Consider the following 15,009-nt stretch of genomic DNA (forward strand, 5'->3'; position numbering starts at 1 on the left):
GACCACAAAATACTCAAAGTGATCATGAGCAAAAGGCAAGAAATAGTCATAGTAATCCAAATATTCTCAAAAATATGTTTGTGATTGATTCTGTGATGACAATCAGAAATTTTGAGAATGTTGTTTCCCTACTTACCTGCAAATCAGGCAAGTTTAAGTAAGCAAGTAATTTTATGGAAATAAATTATTGTTCCTTAGCAAACTATCATTTTTATCAATCAAAAATCACTATTTTTTCAAATACCAGAAATGACCAATTGTGAAAAGTTGGTTGGCAAATCTGTAATGAAACAAGGTCACAGGAAAGCAAAAATTAAGGCAGGTAGAAAAAGAGGACTCACTAATTAATAAAAGAGCAGTCAAAAAAACAAATATTGACAAATAGCTCACATCTGGACAGAACATTGAACAATTGCAGCTTGAAATTGAAGAAATCTTAATGTTGCTTCAGAACTGCTACAATATTTTGGCATAGTCAAATAGTACTTTTATTTAGTACATGGACTGTAAATAAATCTAATGAATTCAAGGCAAGAAAAAGGACATAATTTTTGAATGAAACATTAAATGGCATTCACCAGAAATTGTTGGTAACAAATCACAATGTTCAGTTATGGCACTGATCTACAGTATTAAAAAAAAAAAAAGATGAGGACCCAAGACAGAACAATTTTGGAGCAGCCAAAGTACCACTGGACATGGCAGTCACACTCTTCTTGGGAGGACCATGAAAAGTGTGCCGATGAGGTACTGTTGTCTTAGCAAGGTTTAGATTTGGATAAAAATCACAGTAAAAAGTTGTTCTCCCCCCCCCCCCCCCAAAGCAGTAGTGTGTTTTGTTGTCTTCTCCCATTTGGTGTTATAACTTGTTATACCAGTTCATGGAACGCTTTACGGCCCTGACCCAATTTTCCATAGTAGGTTCATATTCTTTCCATTTCCTCTGGGGCTCAAAAACTGTTTCGCTTTTCCTCAGCTTATTTAACTCCTCTTTGTCTGTCCAAAACCCTAGAAATGAGAAAAGTCAGTTTCAAATGTGAGAGTAAATCCTCCCTGGGGCCATCAGGTGGAACACAAAGACTGCCAGTGGGTGAGAAGACGCTATAGGTCAAGTGTCTGACTTGGGAGCTCCCTCCCTCCAGCAATGTCCATCACAAGCCAGTCTTGGTGAGAACTGGCTGCCCTGTGTGTGAGTGAGTGTGAGTGTGAGTGAGTGTGTGTGAGTGTGTGAGACTGTGTGTGTGAGAGAGAGTGTGTGAGAGTGAGTGTGAGAGTGTGTGAGTGTGAGAGAGTGAGTGTGAGTGTGTGAGAGAGTGTGAGACTGTGTGTGAGTGTGAGTGTATGGGAGAGAGTGTGTGAGTGTGTGTGGGAGTTGAGAGTGTGTGTGAGTGTGAGAGTGTGAGACTGTATGTGAGTATGTGTGTGTGAGAGAGTGTGTGAGTGTGTGTGAGTTGAGTGTGTGTGTGTGAGAGTGAGTGAGACTGTGTGTGAGTGTGAGACTGTATGTGAGTATGTGTGGGAGAGAGTGTGTGTGTGTGTGAGTTGAGTGTGTGAGTGTGTGAGACTGTGTGTGAGTGTGAGACTGTGAGTGTGTGTGTGTGTGCGTGCGTGTCTGAATCCTCAGTAAGAACATACGTACCCACAGCGAGGCCGGCTAGGGAGGCAGCGCCCAGACAAGACATGTCCACTTGGACCGGCCGGTCTATCTTCTCGTTAATGAGGTCCGACGTCATCTGCATCACAAAGCCGTTCTTACAGACCCCGCCATCAGCCCTGTGGGACAAAAGCGGCCACAAAATGGGCAAAACATGAGCAAGAAAGGCGGGATGGGCGGGGCTGCCCCACGCGGGAGCTTCTGTGGCCGGCTCTTAGGAACGGCGCCCAGGCCGTCAGCCCAACCCATTGTTCCAGTCACTCCACTAAGCTACGGGCAGGAGCAGCCACCTCTATGGTGCAGGAAGTGGAAGAAAGTGAAGGAATTGAAAGAAAACGTCCTCACGCTTCCCTCTGGAAGTTCAGCTTTGGTAAAAGGAGCCGACGCCTATCTGGGAGACCTTGGAGGAGTCACAAAACGACAGCCCTGCCTGAGCTCCCGGCTCTCAGGGTTGGGCTTTACTGACCAAATCCGCGGCCGTCCCACTTGCGGTTGGCTGCCGCGTAGACAGACAGACAGCCGGCAGCGGCCCCGGCCAATGGCTCAGCTGGGAAAGGGGGCGAGGAGGGAGACTGACTAGTCCTAAGCTCAGACTGGCCGTTTCCCGCTGTCCGTCTCTCTGGACCCTCGGCCAAAGGGCTTTCGGGATTGATGCTGTCATTGGAGAGGCAAAGAAGCCCTCGATGAGGGCCGGAGTTCTTCGCCGTGTCAGAGCCCATCTAAGGTTGGGCTTTACTCTCGAACCCTAGCACCTACTCTCTAGAGTTTGGGGATCACACTACAGAGCGGCCTCTACAAAGTGATGGCATCCATTTTCCATTCATTCTAAGGAGAAGATTGAAGGAAGGTTTGCTGTCCGGGGAATTGGGCCAACAAGAACTCTGAGCGTCCTCTGGTGAGATTTGTGAGACGGGGAGATTGAAGATGAATTCTGATCTGTTCTAGTTTTAGAGTCTTAAGTTAGAAAAGATTCTGTCCTTTGGAAATCAGAGTTTACATACCGAATTCTGGTAATAGGAATGTCGATCTCCTTCTGCATCATCTCGTATAACTGTTTATTTCTATTAAAAAAGAAGAGAGCTCTTCAGACGGTGCAAATCATTGGCACGACTAGTTCTTTCTATATGCAGACGGTCCCCTGCAAAGGCCAGGGAGTGGAGGGGGCTCAGTTCTCACCCATACAGGGAACTCCCAGGCAAGAGGGGGGCCCCTTCTCTGCACCTTCAGCTAGAAGAACTGTCAGACTCAAAGAGAGCAGAAAGGAAGCGTGACAGAAGCCCACAAAGTTCCTGGCGGAGGGGCTCCCACTTCTCCAATGACAGTCACAGAGGCAGAACCTGGGCCCGGAGGCCACTGGCTTTCGGGAATCTCCGTCTCCAGGGCAGGCAGCAGCTTTCCTGCAGCCTCAGAGGGGCCCGGAGCGCGGAGAGCTCCCAGGATTCAGCAGGGCCACACGGCCCCCCTCTAACCCAGCTCTTCCTGGCCTCGAGGATGCCCGTCTCCCTCACCATCCCACGACATCTCTTGGTCAATGTCTTGACTTTTCTTTTATCCCCTTCCCTTCCCTCTTGGAATCAATACTGTGTATTGGTTTGTCAATGTGGAATCTAGAGACCCCAAACTTGTGGCCTGGTGGGATCTGATGAACCCCAGGTTTTAGGACTGGCTTGTCAGTGGGAGACCCCAAGACTTGGACTTGTTCCCTGTTCCCGTGAGAATCCACCCTGAAGGGAATCTCAGGCTGGACGGTTCAGACTGAATAATGGACCCTGAGGTAAATGTCAATCCCAGGTAGGCAGGGCTAAGTGAAAGCTAAGTGACTCTTTAGCGCAGTACGTACCATCAGTCTTGTAAGCTGAAGGTCCTGAGTTCGATCCCTGAAAGTGGGAGAAGCTTCTAAGGCAAAAGGAGTCACTTAGCTTTTACTTACAGGTTCTAAGGCAGAAGAGTTAAGGGTTAGGCAATGGGGGTGAAATGCCTTGCCCAGGGTCACACAGCCAGGAAGTGTCTGAGGCTAGATCTGAATCCAGGACCTTCCCTCTGGGCCTGGCTCTCAATCCACTGAGCCACCTAACCTCTCTCTTGACTGTGAAAACAAGACCACGATTTTATATTATGGCAATATATCCACAAGAAAAAGCCCTTGAAAGTCTTTTAAAAATTTATGCTCTTAAAAATATTTTAAACACTGAGTATTATTAATTAGTTTTTGCAATGAAAAACTGCTATAATCCATAAAAAGAAATCCCAGCTTGGAGCCTTAAGTCCCTGGTGTAAGTAATGGGATTTAAAAACAATTTTAAAATGCTCTAGGTTATCATTTCATTCATATTGATGCTCTCTGCTAATAACCAGAAATGAGAAAAATATAAGATGAGAGAAAACCTAACAGAATGCTTCAGCTGAAATGACAGAAGGGTCTGTTTGCTTTTTAGGACATCAGTCCAGGGAGCCCCTGCCCAGGACCTCACTCTCCCTGTGTGGGTTGGCACCATCTCTACAACACACAGGCAGGATGCTCAGAAGCAGCATTTGAACTCGGGCTCTCCAGACTGAGGCCAGGCCGTTTGTCTACTACATCATGCTGCCTCTTTCAAGGGACAAGGGCTCAGCTAATGGACTGCTTGATTTCCAGTTGAGAATGACAGAAATTCCTCAAAATGGAAAGTGTAAGCTAAAAGGTTTACTTAGTACCTGAAAGCTATTGACTCCAGTATGGCTCGTACAAGATGGTATCTGTTGGTGGAAGACTTTAGACCCATGAAAGAGGCACACGCACAAGGGTCATTTAATGGTGCCTACAAAAGAAAAAGACACACATTTAAATATTTGAACATTTGGGGAATATTTCAAGTGGTAAAGAGAAAACAACACATGACAAAGAAGCTACTGTAAGAAGAAAAGAAATTACTCTCTAATTGGAATTATGATATGGGGCTCTGAAAAGCTGGCTGTTTGGTCCAGAGGCCCGAGCCCTAATCACCACACTAAAGCAAATGTCATTTGGTCAATTATCCCTTCCACAGCGTGACTTTCCCCATCTTGGTTTCAATATACCTTAGGCAGGCATAAGAAATTAAATAGGGATTTTGCAGAAGCTGTAAACATCATGCAAACGCCAGTAGACAAAACTAAAAAAGTTTAGAAACTCAGAAATACAGACTTAACCCAACATTTATAATATAAATACCCCATAAAAGAAAAAGAAAAAATTCAGACAACTTCTCTGGCATGAAGAGAAGGCCAAAAAATTGGACATGGATCGTGGAAGGGATAACTACAACAAGAGATGGAACAAAATCTATCCACATAAAATAAACTCATTGCCTTTAAGAAAACAAAAACAAAAACACCTCCGATAATTTCCTTGTAAGTTATTAAAATTATCTCTTCTTTCAAAAAACTCTTACTTTCTGTCTTAGTCACAACTTGAAGACAGAAGAGCAAGGGCTGGGCAAATAGGGTGAAGTAACACGCTCAGGGTCACACAGGGAGGAAGTGTCTGAGGCCACATTTGAATCTAAGTCCTCCTGACTCCAGGCCTGGCTCTCTACTCATTGTGCCACCTGGCTACTCCAAACTGCCTCTTCTATTTAACAATATATATAGGACTCTAATGGCCTAAAATGATTTTGCACCCCAAAGTGATGACTACTTTGCTTCTCTAGAATTTACTTTGCTATTTTGAGGAAGAAGATATTAAATATGTAAAAACCTCTAAGAGGTAAAATTCTTGATTTTATGCTAAGTGTGACAAACCATAGCTAACATGGGTGGAAGCTTAATATTTTTAAGGTACACAGTAATAATCATTTCTCATGCTGTGTGCAATCTTTCTCGAGTTGGCAAATTTGGAGCCAGGGTTGCAAACAAGACAGTAGGGAACAGGGCCTCAGCACAAGACTTGAAAGCAAAAAGGCTCCAAGACGGCTGTGGACACTTTCTAGCTGTGTGAGCACCGGCCTCAGGCCCTCCTCAGTAAGGCGAGTATTACGCTATCTGTAGAATCTGACTATGGAGTCTACGAGGTGTCGATGGGAGAATCTGGGTAAACCACCAGGCAAAATCTAATGCTCCAGCTGTGAGCTTTGGTTCACATGGCTGGTGGAGTTGGGCCTGGAGATCCAAGCTCAGGGAAGCGGGGGGCAGCCAGGAGATGCTGGTGCCTGTCCTCATTAGGCCACTTACAAAAATCATTCAACTTTTGCACATCAGCAAATATTTTCTTAGTGGGAGGGGAGCAGCTAGCTGCTCTTCACTTAGACTAAAGTAGTGTTGGATTATGTTCAACTCTCAAGAACCAAGCCAGTAGAGGAGCAGATCTTGTAACAAAATATTCATTTTGATAACAATTCCTCAAAAAGTTACTGAAGATGTTATTAGTGTCTGCTATAAGACTGGCTCCATTACTAGCCTGGTTTTCGAAAGTTGAACATAATTACAATGCATATTCCAACAATACTTTATTCTGAGCTGATGAACAAGGAATGTGAAAAGAAATACACCATATTCCTTATCAATCAGTGTTCGTGCTATTTTCCTACAGTCGTTACATCAGTAACAATAGCAATAATGATCAAAGAAAATTCAGTAAATTAGAAAAGATTATAACAGAGGTATCAAACACATGGTCTACAGGCCATGTAAACCTGGGCCAGATTAAAATGTAATTAGGAAGTATTTCACAAAACAAAAATGCAATGAAATATAGATAATAGTATTATGTGGTTTTCTAAATCAGTACGTGTTAGGAATGGTTGAAGGGTTTGACTCCATGGGGTTAAAGAACTGGGAAGACCATTCAGGGACACATTGTACTTTCCCAAAGCTAAGGAAATGGGTACCTTTAGCAAACCAGTCATAGGTCACAGCTTGAAAAAAAAAGTTTTGATTTGGTCCATCTAAAATTTAAGTTGATTGTACTTTTAACTAAAAGCCTTCCCAACTCTGAAAAGTCAGTTGAATAACACAACAGCACATGAGACCAATAACACCTTTCTGAGGGGATTTCTGTGTAATCTTGGAGAGTTTCTTGATGACTAAGGTATGGCTTCTCAACTTCAGAATCCATTATCAGCTCAACTGGCTCTATTTCCCCACAGTGGGGTGAGCATTGCCCTCCTAGCTAAATCAAGAGAATCAACAAAGAAGGTGGCAGCTGAGTGTGGAAAAGCTGTCACTGGCTAATTTTTTTTTTTTACCTGCAATCCACTAAAAGACGGAACAAAATAAACTCCTTGAGAATCTTGCAGGCTTTTAGCCATTTTTTCAGTCTCTTCAGCATCTGTGAAAAGATCTGCAAAAAGTTTTGGGTTTTGGAGAGGAAGAAAAACAAGCAAAAATAGCATTACATAGAAAAAACCGTAAGATGATCGGCACTAGAACTTTGCATACATACATGATGACCATATAGTAACATGACTACTCAAGACCTGGAGTAGGCATCTCTTTAGGCATTGTTCTGAATACATTTTGCCTCTAATATTGAGGACTTTGTTCCAGCATTAATGGTGTTTTAATCCAGTTAAATTCAAGGAATATTTATTAAGCAACTATTATGCACAATTCATTTGTCAATCCCAGCCCTCAATGCAGTCTTGCATTCTACTGATGGAAATAAATGGGGTGGTAGAACACACTTTCAAATTTAATCTGCATGATTAGCATTTTCTCCATCACTTTCTTAAGTCTAAATAAACAACAAATCGACTTCCTGCAGAGTAGAAGCAGGGTGCGTTACTCTCCTCACCAACCCATATAGCATACCTCCAAAGGACAAAAAAAACCCCAAAACAAATCCAGATGAAAGAAGGGATCCCACAATAGGGGACAGTATCAAAGATCCGTGGGATTTGAGCACTTCCACACTATAAGGGGAGAAATAGCTCCCATCAAAACGCGAGCAGATCAACCCTCCTCTACCCCACCCACAGTACCAAAGGCAAAGGCTACGCACCAGAGTTAGAGCGAGCAGGGGGTGCAAAATCTAGCTCCTTGGCAGCTAACTGGGAACACTAGGAGCTTGCCCCTAAGAGCAGCAAGACTTGAGACCCCAGAAGGCTGGAGAGCGTTGACCTTGGGCATGGGAGTGGGGCTGAGAGAGGCAGCAGACAGTGGAAGCAGTTCAGCATGCTGAGACTAAGGGGAAAACCTCAAATCGAGGAGCAAGCGTGGGCCAATTTCCAGACTCTGGACAGCTGACTAGGACCACAGGGATTTGACCCTGAAAACAGCTAGACCAGAGACCCTAGGAGGCTGGGGAGTGCAGATCTTGGGTGCAAGAGTGAGGCTGAGAGGGACCCTGGACAGCAGAGGCCTGGCAGACAGTGGAAGCCAGGAGACTCGAAAAGTAGCCTCAGGCAAAAACTACTCCTTAGCTCCATACAAAGAGAGTCTGCCTACCTTACTCAGACTTCTGGCTGAGAAAGCATAATGATGCCAAGCAAGGCCCAAGAAATAACAACCAAAGAGACCAAGAAAAAAGCTTTGACATTTGATAACTTCTGCACAGAAAAGGCCCAGAAAACAGAGGAGGACAAACAATTAAAGACATCCAAATCTTCCCAAAAAAATGAAAATTGGTCACAAGCTCTTGAAGAATTCAAATCTGAGATTATGAGAAAGATGGAAGAGATCTGGCAAGAAAATAACAGTTTAAAAGGCAGAATTTCACAAATGGAAACTGAGGTTCAGAAATCAAATGAAATGACAAGCAAATTGAAGACCAGAAATGACCAGCTGGTAGCCATGAAGAGCCAGATAGACCAGACAGAAAAGAAAAACCGAAAGATTATAGTTGAAAACCAGTCTTTAAAGGCTAGAATTGGGCAAGTAGAAGCCAATGATCTCACAAGACAGCAAGAATTAATAAAGCAAAGTCAAAAGACTGACAAAATAGAAGGAAACATGAAATATCTCAATGAGAAGATAATAGATCAAGAAAACAGGTCTAGAAGAGACAACTTGAGAATTATTGGTCTTCTGGAAAAATCAGAGACAGATAGAAATCTAGATATCATACTACAAGAAATTATCCAAGAAAACTACTCTAATATCCTTGAACAAGAGGGCAAAATAGACATTGAAAGAGCCCACAGAACACCCTCTACACTAAATCCTCAGAAGACAACCCCCAGGAATATAATAGCCAAATTCAAGAGCTTCCAAGTAAAAGAAAAATTTTTACAAGAAGCCAGGAAGAGACAATTCAGATATCAAGGAGCACCAATCAGGATCACACAGGATCTGGCAGCCTGCACACTACAAGACCACAAGGCTTGGAACATGATATTCAGAAAGGCAAGAGAATTTGGTCTATAACCAAGGATCACCTACACATCAAAACTGACTATATACTTCCAGGAGAAAGTATGGGCATTCAATAAGATAGAAGATTTCCAAGTATTTGCACAGAAAAGACCAGTACTAAAAGGAAAGTTTGATATCCAACCACAAAAACCAAGAGAAACATGAAAACATAATTAAGAGAGGGGAAAAAAAGAAAACTCTTATCTTTAAATTGCCTTCTTCAAGGGCAATTTGAGATCAAATTATTTGTATTCCTATATGGAGAAATATTATGTGTAATTCTAAAAAACTGTACTCACTATTACAGTAATTAGAAGAATTAGTCATAAGGAGAGGTTGGGGTACTAAATGGTCTAAGATGATATGGGGGGAAAAAGTGTGTGTGTGTGTGTGTGTGTGTGTGTGTGGGAATAGAAGATGGCACCAAGAGAAACTTGAAGGAATAAGAAAAATAGGATAATCTATTTACAAAGAGGGCATGAGAAGGGGAGGGGATGAATACTATTATGAGGAAGAGTGTTAATAGGAAATACTTAAATCTTACTCTCAGCAGAATTAATCCTGAGAGGGAAGAGTAGCTAGATCCATTGGGATATCAAATTCTATCTAACCCTACGGATAAAGTCAGAAGGGATAAACCAAGGGGGACAGTGGGGTGGGGAGTTCATAAAGGGAGGGGAAGAGAGGGGGGAGGGAATTCATTAGGCCTAAATAAACAACAAATCAATAAATCATGCCCTGATCTGTAGCATTGACTATTTTCGTGTTATAACTGCTCATACTTTCTCAAAAGCCCTGGGTAAGTTGGCTCCAGCACATGCCTAGATACAAAGACACAAATCTATGCTAAAATGGAGTTGTGATGTCATTAATGTGGATATTCCTTCTACCAGTGCAGATCTCAGCCCATCCATGACTACCTATCATGTGAAAGAATCTTTCTCATGTATGAAACAAATTCTTTAAAAAGTAAAGAAGATAAGTAAATAGAGCTAATTTAAGGAGGGAAAGAATAAAAGTTGATTCTCTGCTGTTATTTTCTTCCTTCTCCAATCTACCAAACAGCTGCCAAAGGGAACTTCCAAAAGTCCAGGTCTAACCACATCCCTCCCCAGCTCAGTGAACTCCAGTGACATGATAAGGCCTGTGAAGTCAAACATAAACCCTCCTCTTCAGCATTTAAAAATTTTTGTAAGCTGGCTGCCTTTCTAGCCTTCTTGTCTCTCATTTTCCCAAATTCATCCATTCCCTCTTTGTTTAGCCAAACTGGTTTTGCTGTCCATCACACAGCACTCTGATGCACTGTGCTTGCTTCTCCCCCATTAGAGAGCCCCTGCAGTCCCTTCCAATCAGAGGTTCAATGATTCTGATTCTAACGACCTTGTTGGCCTGGATAATAGAAAGGACAAACCTAATACACTAGTGGCACAGAGAAGTGTTTAAGTACAGGTCAGATAGAAAAAGACGAAATATAATTTTTTAAATGGATAGAATGGGGCAGTTAGATGACTCAGTGGACAAAGAACCAGGTTTGGAGATGGGAGATCCTGGGTTCAAATCTGGATTTAAATACCTCTTAGCTGTGGGACCCTGGTCAAACCACTTAATCCCAACTGCCTATCTCTCTTACTGCTCTTCAGCCTTAGAACCAATACTTAGTATTGACTCTAAGACAGAAAGTAAGATGCCCCTTTTCTTTCTCCCCTCCCAGAGTTGACAAGCAATTCCATTGTGTTATGCATATATTTTCACTCAAATCCTATTTCTATATTATTTCATTTTTGTAATAGAGTAATCTTTTAAAACCAAAACCCCAAGTCATAGTGTAGTATGTAAAATCTTACAGCCATGTTTGCATGGATGCAAGCTAATAGTTGCCCAGTTTAGAATACAGAACTTGGCATGAGACAGGGGCTGGTGCCAGGCTTGACAGTTGATGTGTGGGTATATAAGAAAGACCCTAGACCCCTACCTTCACTTCTCCTTTTACCTTTTGGAGGGAAGAAGGGAGATGGAACGTGGTTTTAGTTTTCCCTTAGGCAGGTAGGCTCAAACTATTATAGGTGGCCAAATACTAACAACTCATCTGGCAAATACAATTATCCTTTAGGGGGGAAAAAATATATATATATATACATATATATATATATCTCAACCAGCAAGACAACACCATCTGGCCCAGGGCTCGTCAGCCCTGGGTCAACAGTGAAGCACATCAGAGTTTAAGTCTGGCCCCAAGCCATTCTTATCCTCTGCTCCACAAGACCTTCAGTGTTCTGGACTAGTTTAGAAAGTTAGCTGGCATAGGTTCTTAGATTACCTCATCTACTTTCCAATCCCAATTCACCTAATATCTTTATCATCAATAAACCCCTTAAACCTCTAAGCCTAAGAACCTAAAGTCATTGCCTTACTTTATCATAGGCCAAGTGAGATCAGCTGTCTGGAAATTCTAAAGGGCTACAGCTTGTCAACTCCATTAGGATTATATACTTTTTATTTTTATTTTTTTTAAGATATCATTCATTCATTCATTCATTCATTCATTTGTTTGTTTATTAAGCCCTTAACTTCTGGGTATTGGCTCCTAGGTGGAAGAGTGGTAAGGGCGGGCAATGGGGGTCAAGTGACTTGCCCAGGGTCACCCAGCTGGGAAGTGTCTGAGGCCAGATTTGAACCTAGGACCTCCCGTCTCTAGGTCTGACTCTCAATCCACTGAGCTACCCAGCTGCCCCGGACTATATACTTTTTTAAACAACAAGCAATATGAAATGAAGATTCATTGTTTCTTTTGTGTTCTCATGTATATTCTGGGCAGGCATTTTTTTGGGGTGTTAAGCTTTGGATTAATGAAAGAGAGCAGTGGGGAAAGATGGGAAAATGAGAAAAATATTTTGTTAAATTTTTTAAATTAGAACTAATATATGTAGCCAGTATGAATTTATTTATGGCTAATTGCTATAGCTGGATTTCACCTAAGAATTTGGGCTTTAAAAAAAAACAGAAAAGAAATCTAGGAGCACAGTCAGACATGTAGCCTGGGACTGGATCCCAGTGAAAGAAAATGTGTACTTCTACAAATGAATCAATGACCCTGGAAATTCACTGGATGGAAGCTATAAGATACTTATGGGTCAAGATGGAAGCTATAGAAATGTAAACCAGCAGTAATGGAATATAAATAGGAGAACAATGACAAAATCTAGCAGCTATCACATTAAAGCAGCAGAGGGCTCAGGATACAAAGTTCCTGAAGGCAAAAGAATTGGGATTATAACCAAAAATAGCCTACTCCAAAAGAATGAGCATAATATTTCAAGAGGAAAAAGGATATTTGACGAAAGAGAGAACTTTGAAGCATTCTTTTTTTTTTTTTTTAAACTTTTACCTTCTATATTGGTTCCAAGACAGAAGAGTGTAAGGGCTAGGCAATGGGGGTTAAGTGACTTGTCCAGGGTCACAGAGCTGGGAAGTGTCTGAGGCCAGATTTGAACCTAGGACTTCCTGTCTCTAGGCCTGGCTCTCAATCCACTGAGCCACCCAGCTGCCCCCTGAAGCATTCTTGAAGAAAAGACCAGAGAGGAATTGAAAATCTGGCTTTCAAATACAAGACTCAAGAGAAACATAAAAAGGTAAACATGAAAGAGAAATTATAAAGGAATCAATATGATTCTTTTCAAATGATATGTATATCTTCTAAGAACTTTATCATTACTAGCTCAGTTAGAAAGAAGGTATTGAATTAATAGGGTGAGAAATAAGGGATGCCTTGGGGGGAGAGGGAAGAAGAATGCAGAAAGTTGTCTTAATAAAAGAGGCTAGTAATGAAAATCCTTTACTGGGCTTTTTTAGGTAAAATGTCAGGGTGGGGTGGGATGGGGGCAAGGACAGGCAATGCTTGTACCTCAAGAAAAACATATATATATATATATATATATATACATACATACACACACATGCTCAATTGGTAATAGAAATCTATTTAACCAAAGAGAGAAGTAGGAGGGGAAGGAGATAAAAGAAAAGTATGATAAAAGGGAGGATGTGATAAAAGAAGCTGGTAGTTAGAAGCAAAACAGACTTTAAAGGGAAGGACAAGACAGAAAAGAGAGAAGGATAAATAGAAGAAAACAGGATAGAGGAAAGTGCACAAGTAGTAATCATACTTGTGAATAGGAATGGGATGAATGAAATTACCCATAAAACAGATGCAGAAAGCAGCATCAATTAGAAAAACCTGAATCCAACAATATGTTGTTTACAAGAAACAAACCTGAAACAGAGAAACATATACAGAGTTGAAATAAGGGTCTGAAGCAGAATCTATTATGCTTCAGCTGAAGTGATAAAGGCAGGAGTAGTAGTCATGATCTCAGACAAAGGGAAAGCAAAAATAGACCTAGTTAAAAGAGAAAAAAAAAAGGGAAACTATATTTCACTAAAAGGAAATATAGACACTGTGAAGTAATATCAATACTAAATATATATGCATCAAATGGCATGGCATCCAAATTCTTAAAGGAAAAGTTAAATGAAATATAGGAGTAAATAAACTGGGGGTCTCTTCTTTCCCCTCTCAGAGATGGAGAATAAACTTAACCATGAAATAAATAAGAAGTCAAGGAGATGAAAAGAATCTTAGAAAAGTTAGATATGATAGAGTTTTGGAGAAAACTGAATGGGAATAGAAAGGAATATACCTTTTCTCCGCTATACAGAGCATCTTTATTAAAAACTGGCCATGTATTAGGACTTACAACCAAATACAGAAAAGCAGAAATATTAAATGTATCCTTTTTGGACCATAATGTAATAAAAATAAAGAGCCATGGAAGCACAGATTAAAAGCTAATTGGAACCAATATAACTTAATCTTAAAGAATGAGTGGATCAAAGAACAAGTCATAGAAATAATCAATTATTTCATTAAAGAGAATGACAACAATATTCCAAAATTTTTGGGATGAAGCCAAAGTAGTAGTTGGGGGAAATAAAAGAGAAAAAGAGCCTAACAATCTATAAACTGTCCATGTTAATAGAAAAAGAAATGGAATATTTAAATAACTCAATCTTAGAAAAAGAAATTGAACAAGCCATCTCTGAGCTTCCTAAGAAAAAGATACCCAGGACCTGATGGATTTACAAGTGAATTCTACCAAATATTTAAGGAACAATTAATCCTAATTTTATATACACTACAGTATTTTAAAAAAATAGGAAAAGGAGTCTCTATCAAATTCCTTTTATGACATAAATTTGGTGTTTAGGTATTGATACCTAAATCAGGAAAGCAAAAACAGAAAAAGAAAACTATAAACCCATTTTCTTAATGAATATTGATACAAAAAATTTAAATAAATACTGCAAGGAATACATCAGAAAGGTCACACAATATGATCAGGTGGAATTTATACTAGGAATGCAAGGCTAATTCAATATCAGGAAAAATATTAGCATAACTTACCATATCAATAATAAAACCAACAGAAATATGATTATCAATAGATGCAGAAAAAGCCTTGGTAAGATTAAAAATTAATATACAATATCTTCAAGTATTATATTTAATAAGATTTATTAATAGTAACTTGAAGTAAAAAGCTAGAATAAAAAGGGTGCTAACCCAGCCTTGGTCCTGAGAGAAGAGCATGAGAGGGTGGGTTCACAGCAAACTTATAAACAACACAGTGAAGACCCAATGTGGATGAAAGGAAAAAGGATTCTGGGTAATGTAGTTCAGGGGTTCAAGATTTTCTAAAGACACACCTTTGACAAAATATAACATCCATTCCTATTAAAAAGCACTGGAAAGTACAGTAATCAATGGAGCCTTTCTTAAAATAATAAGTAGTATCTATCTAAAACCAAGAGCCAGCATTATCTATAACAGGGATAATCTTAAAGTCTGAATAAGATCAGAAGGGAAGCAAGGATGTCCATTATCACCACTATAAATTCATTGTACTAGGAATGCTAGCTAAAGCAATAAGCAAGAAAAAGAAATTAAAGGAATAAAAATAGGCAATGAGGAAACAAAACCATCACTC

At 40.6% G+C, this 15,009-nt stretch overlaps 1 protein-coding gene across 1 annotated transcript in view; it reads right to left on the reverse strand.

The window, feature by feature from the left end:
• Nucleotides 1-839: 839 nt before the first annotated feature.
• Nucleotides 840-15,009, reverse strand: part of GK5 (glycerol kinase 5) — a 59,882-nt gene continuing 45,712 nt past the window's right edge. Inside the window, exons 12-16 of the mRNA XM_044669454.1 lie at nt 6,856-6,950; nt 4,349-4,452; nt 2,656-2,715; nt 1,640-1,773; nt 840-1,008 (exon numbers count right to left, since the gene is read on the reverse strand). Coding sequence (XP_044525389.1) covers nt 860-1,008; nt 1,640-1,773; nt 2,656-2,715; nt 4,349-4,452; nt 6,856-6,950 — 542 coding nt within the window. The 3' untranslated portion in view covers nt 840-859. The remainder of the gene's footprint in view (nt 1,009-1,639; nt 1,774-2,655; nt 2,716-4,348; nt 4,453-6,855; nt 6,951-15,009) is intronic.

The sequence above is a fragment of the Gracilinanus agilis genome, chromosome 3, assembly GCF_016433145.1.
Source record: "Gracilinanus agilis isolate LMUSP501 chromosome 3, AgileGrace, whole genome shotgun sequence".
In the NCBI taxonomy this organism is placed as follows: Eukaryota; Metazoa; Chordata; class Mammalia; order Didelphimorphia; family Didelphidae; genus Gracilinanus; species Gracilinanus agilis.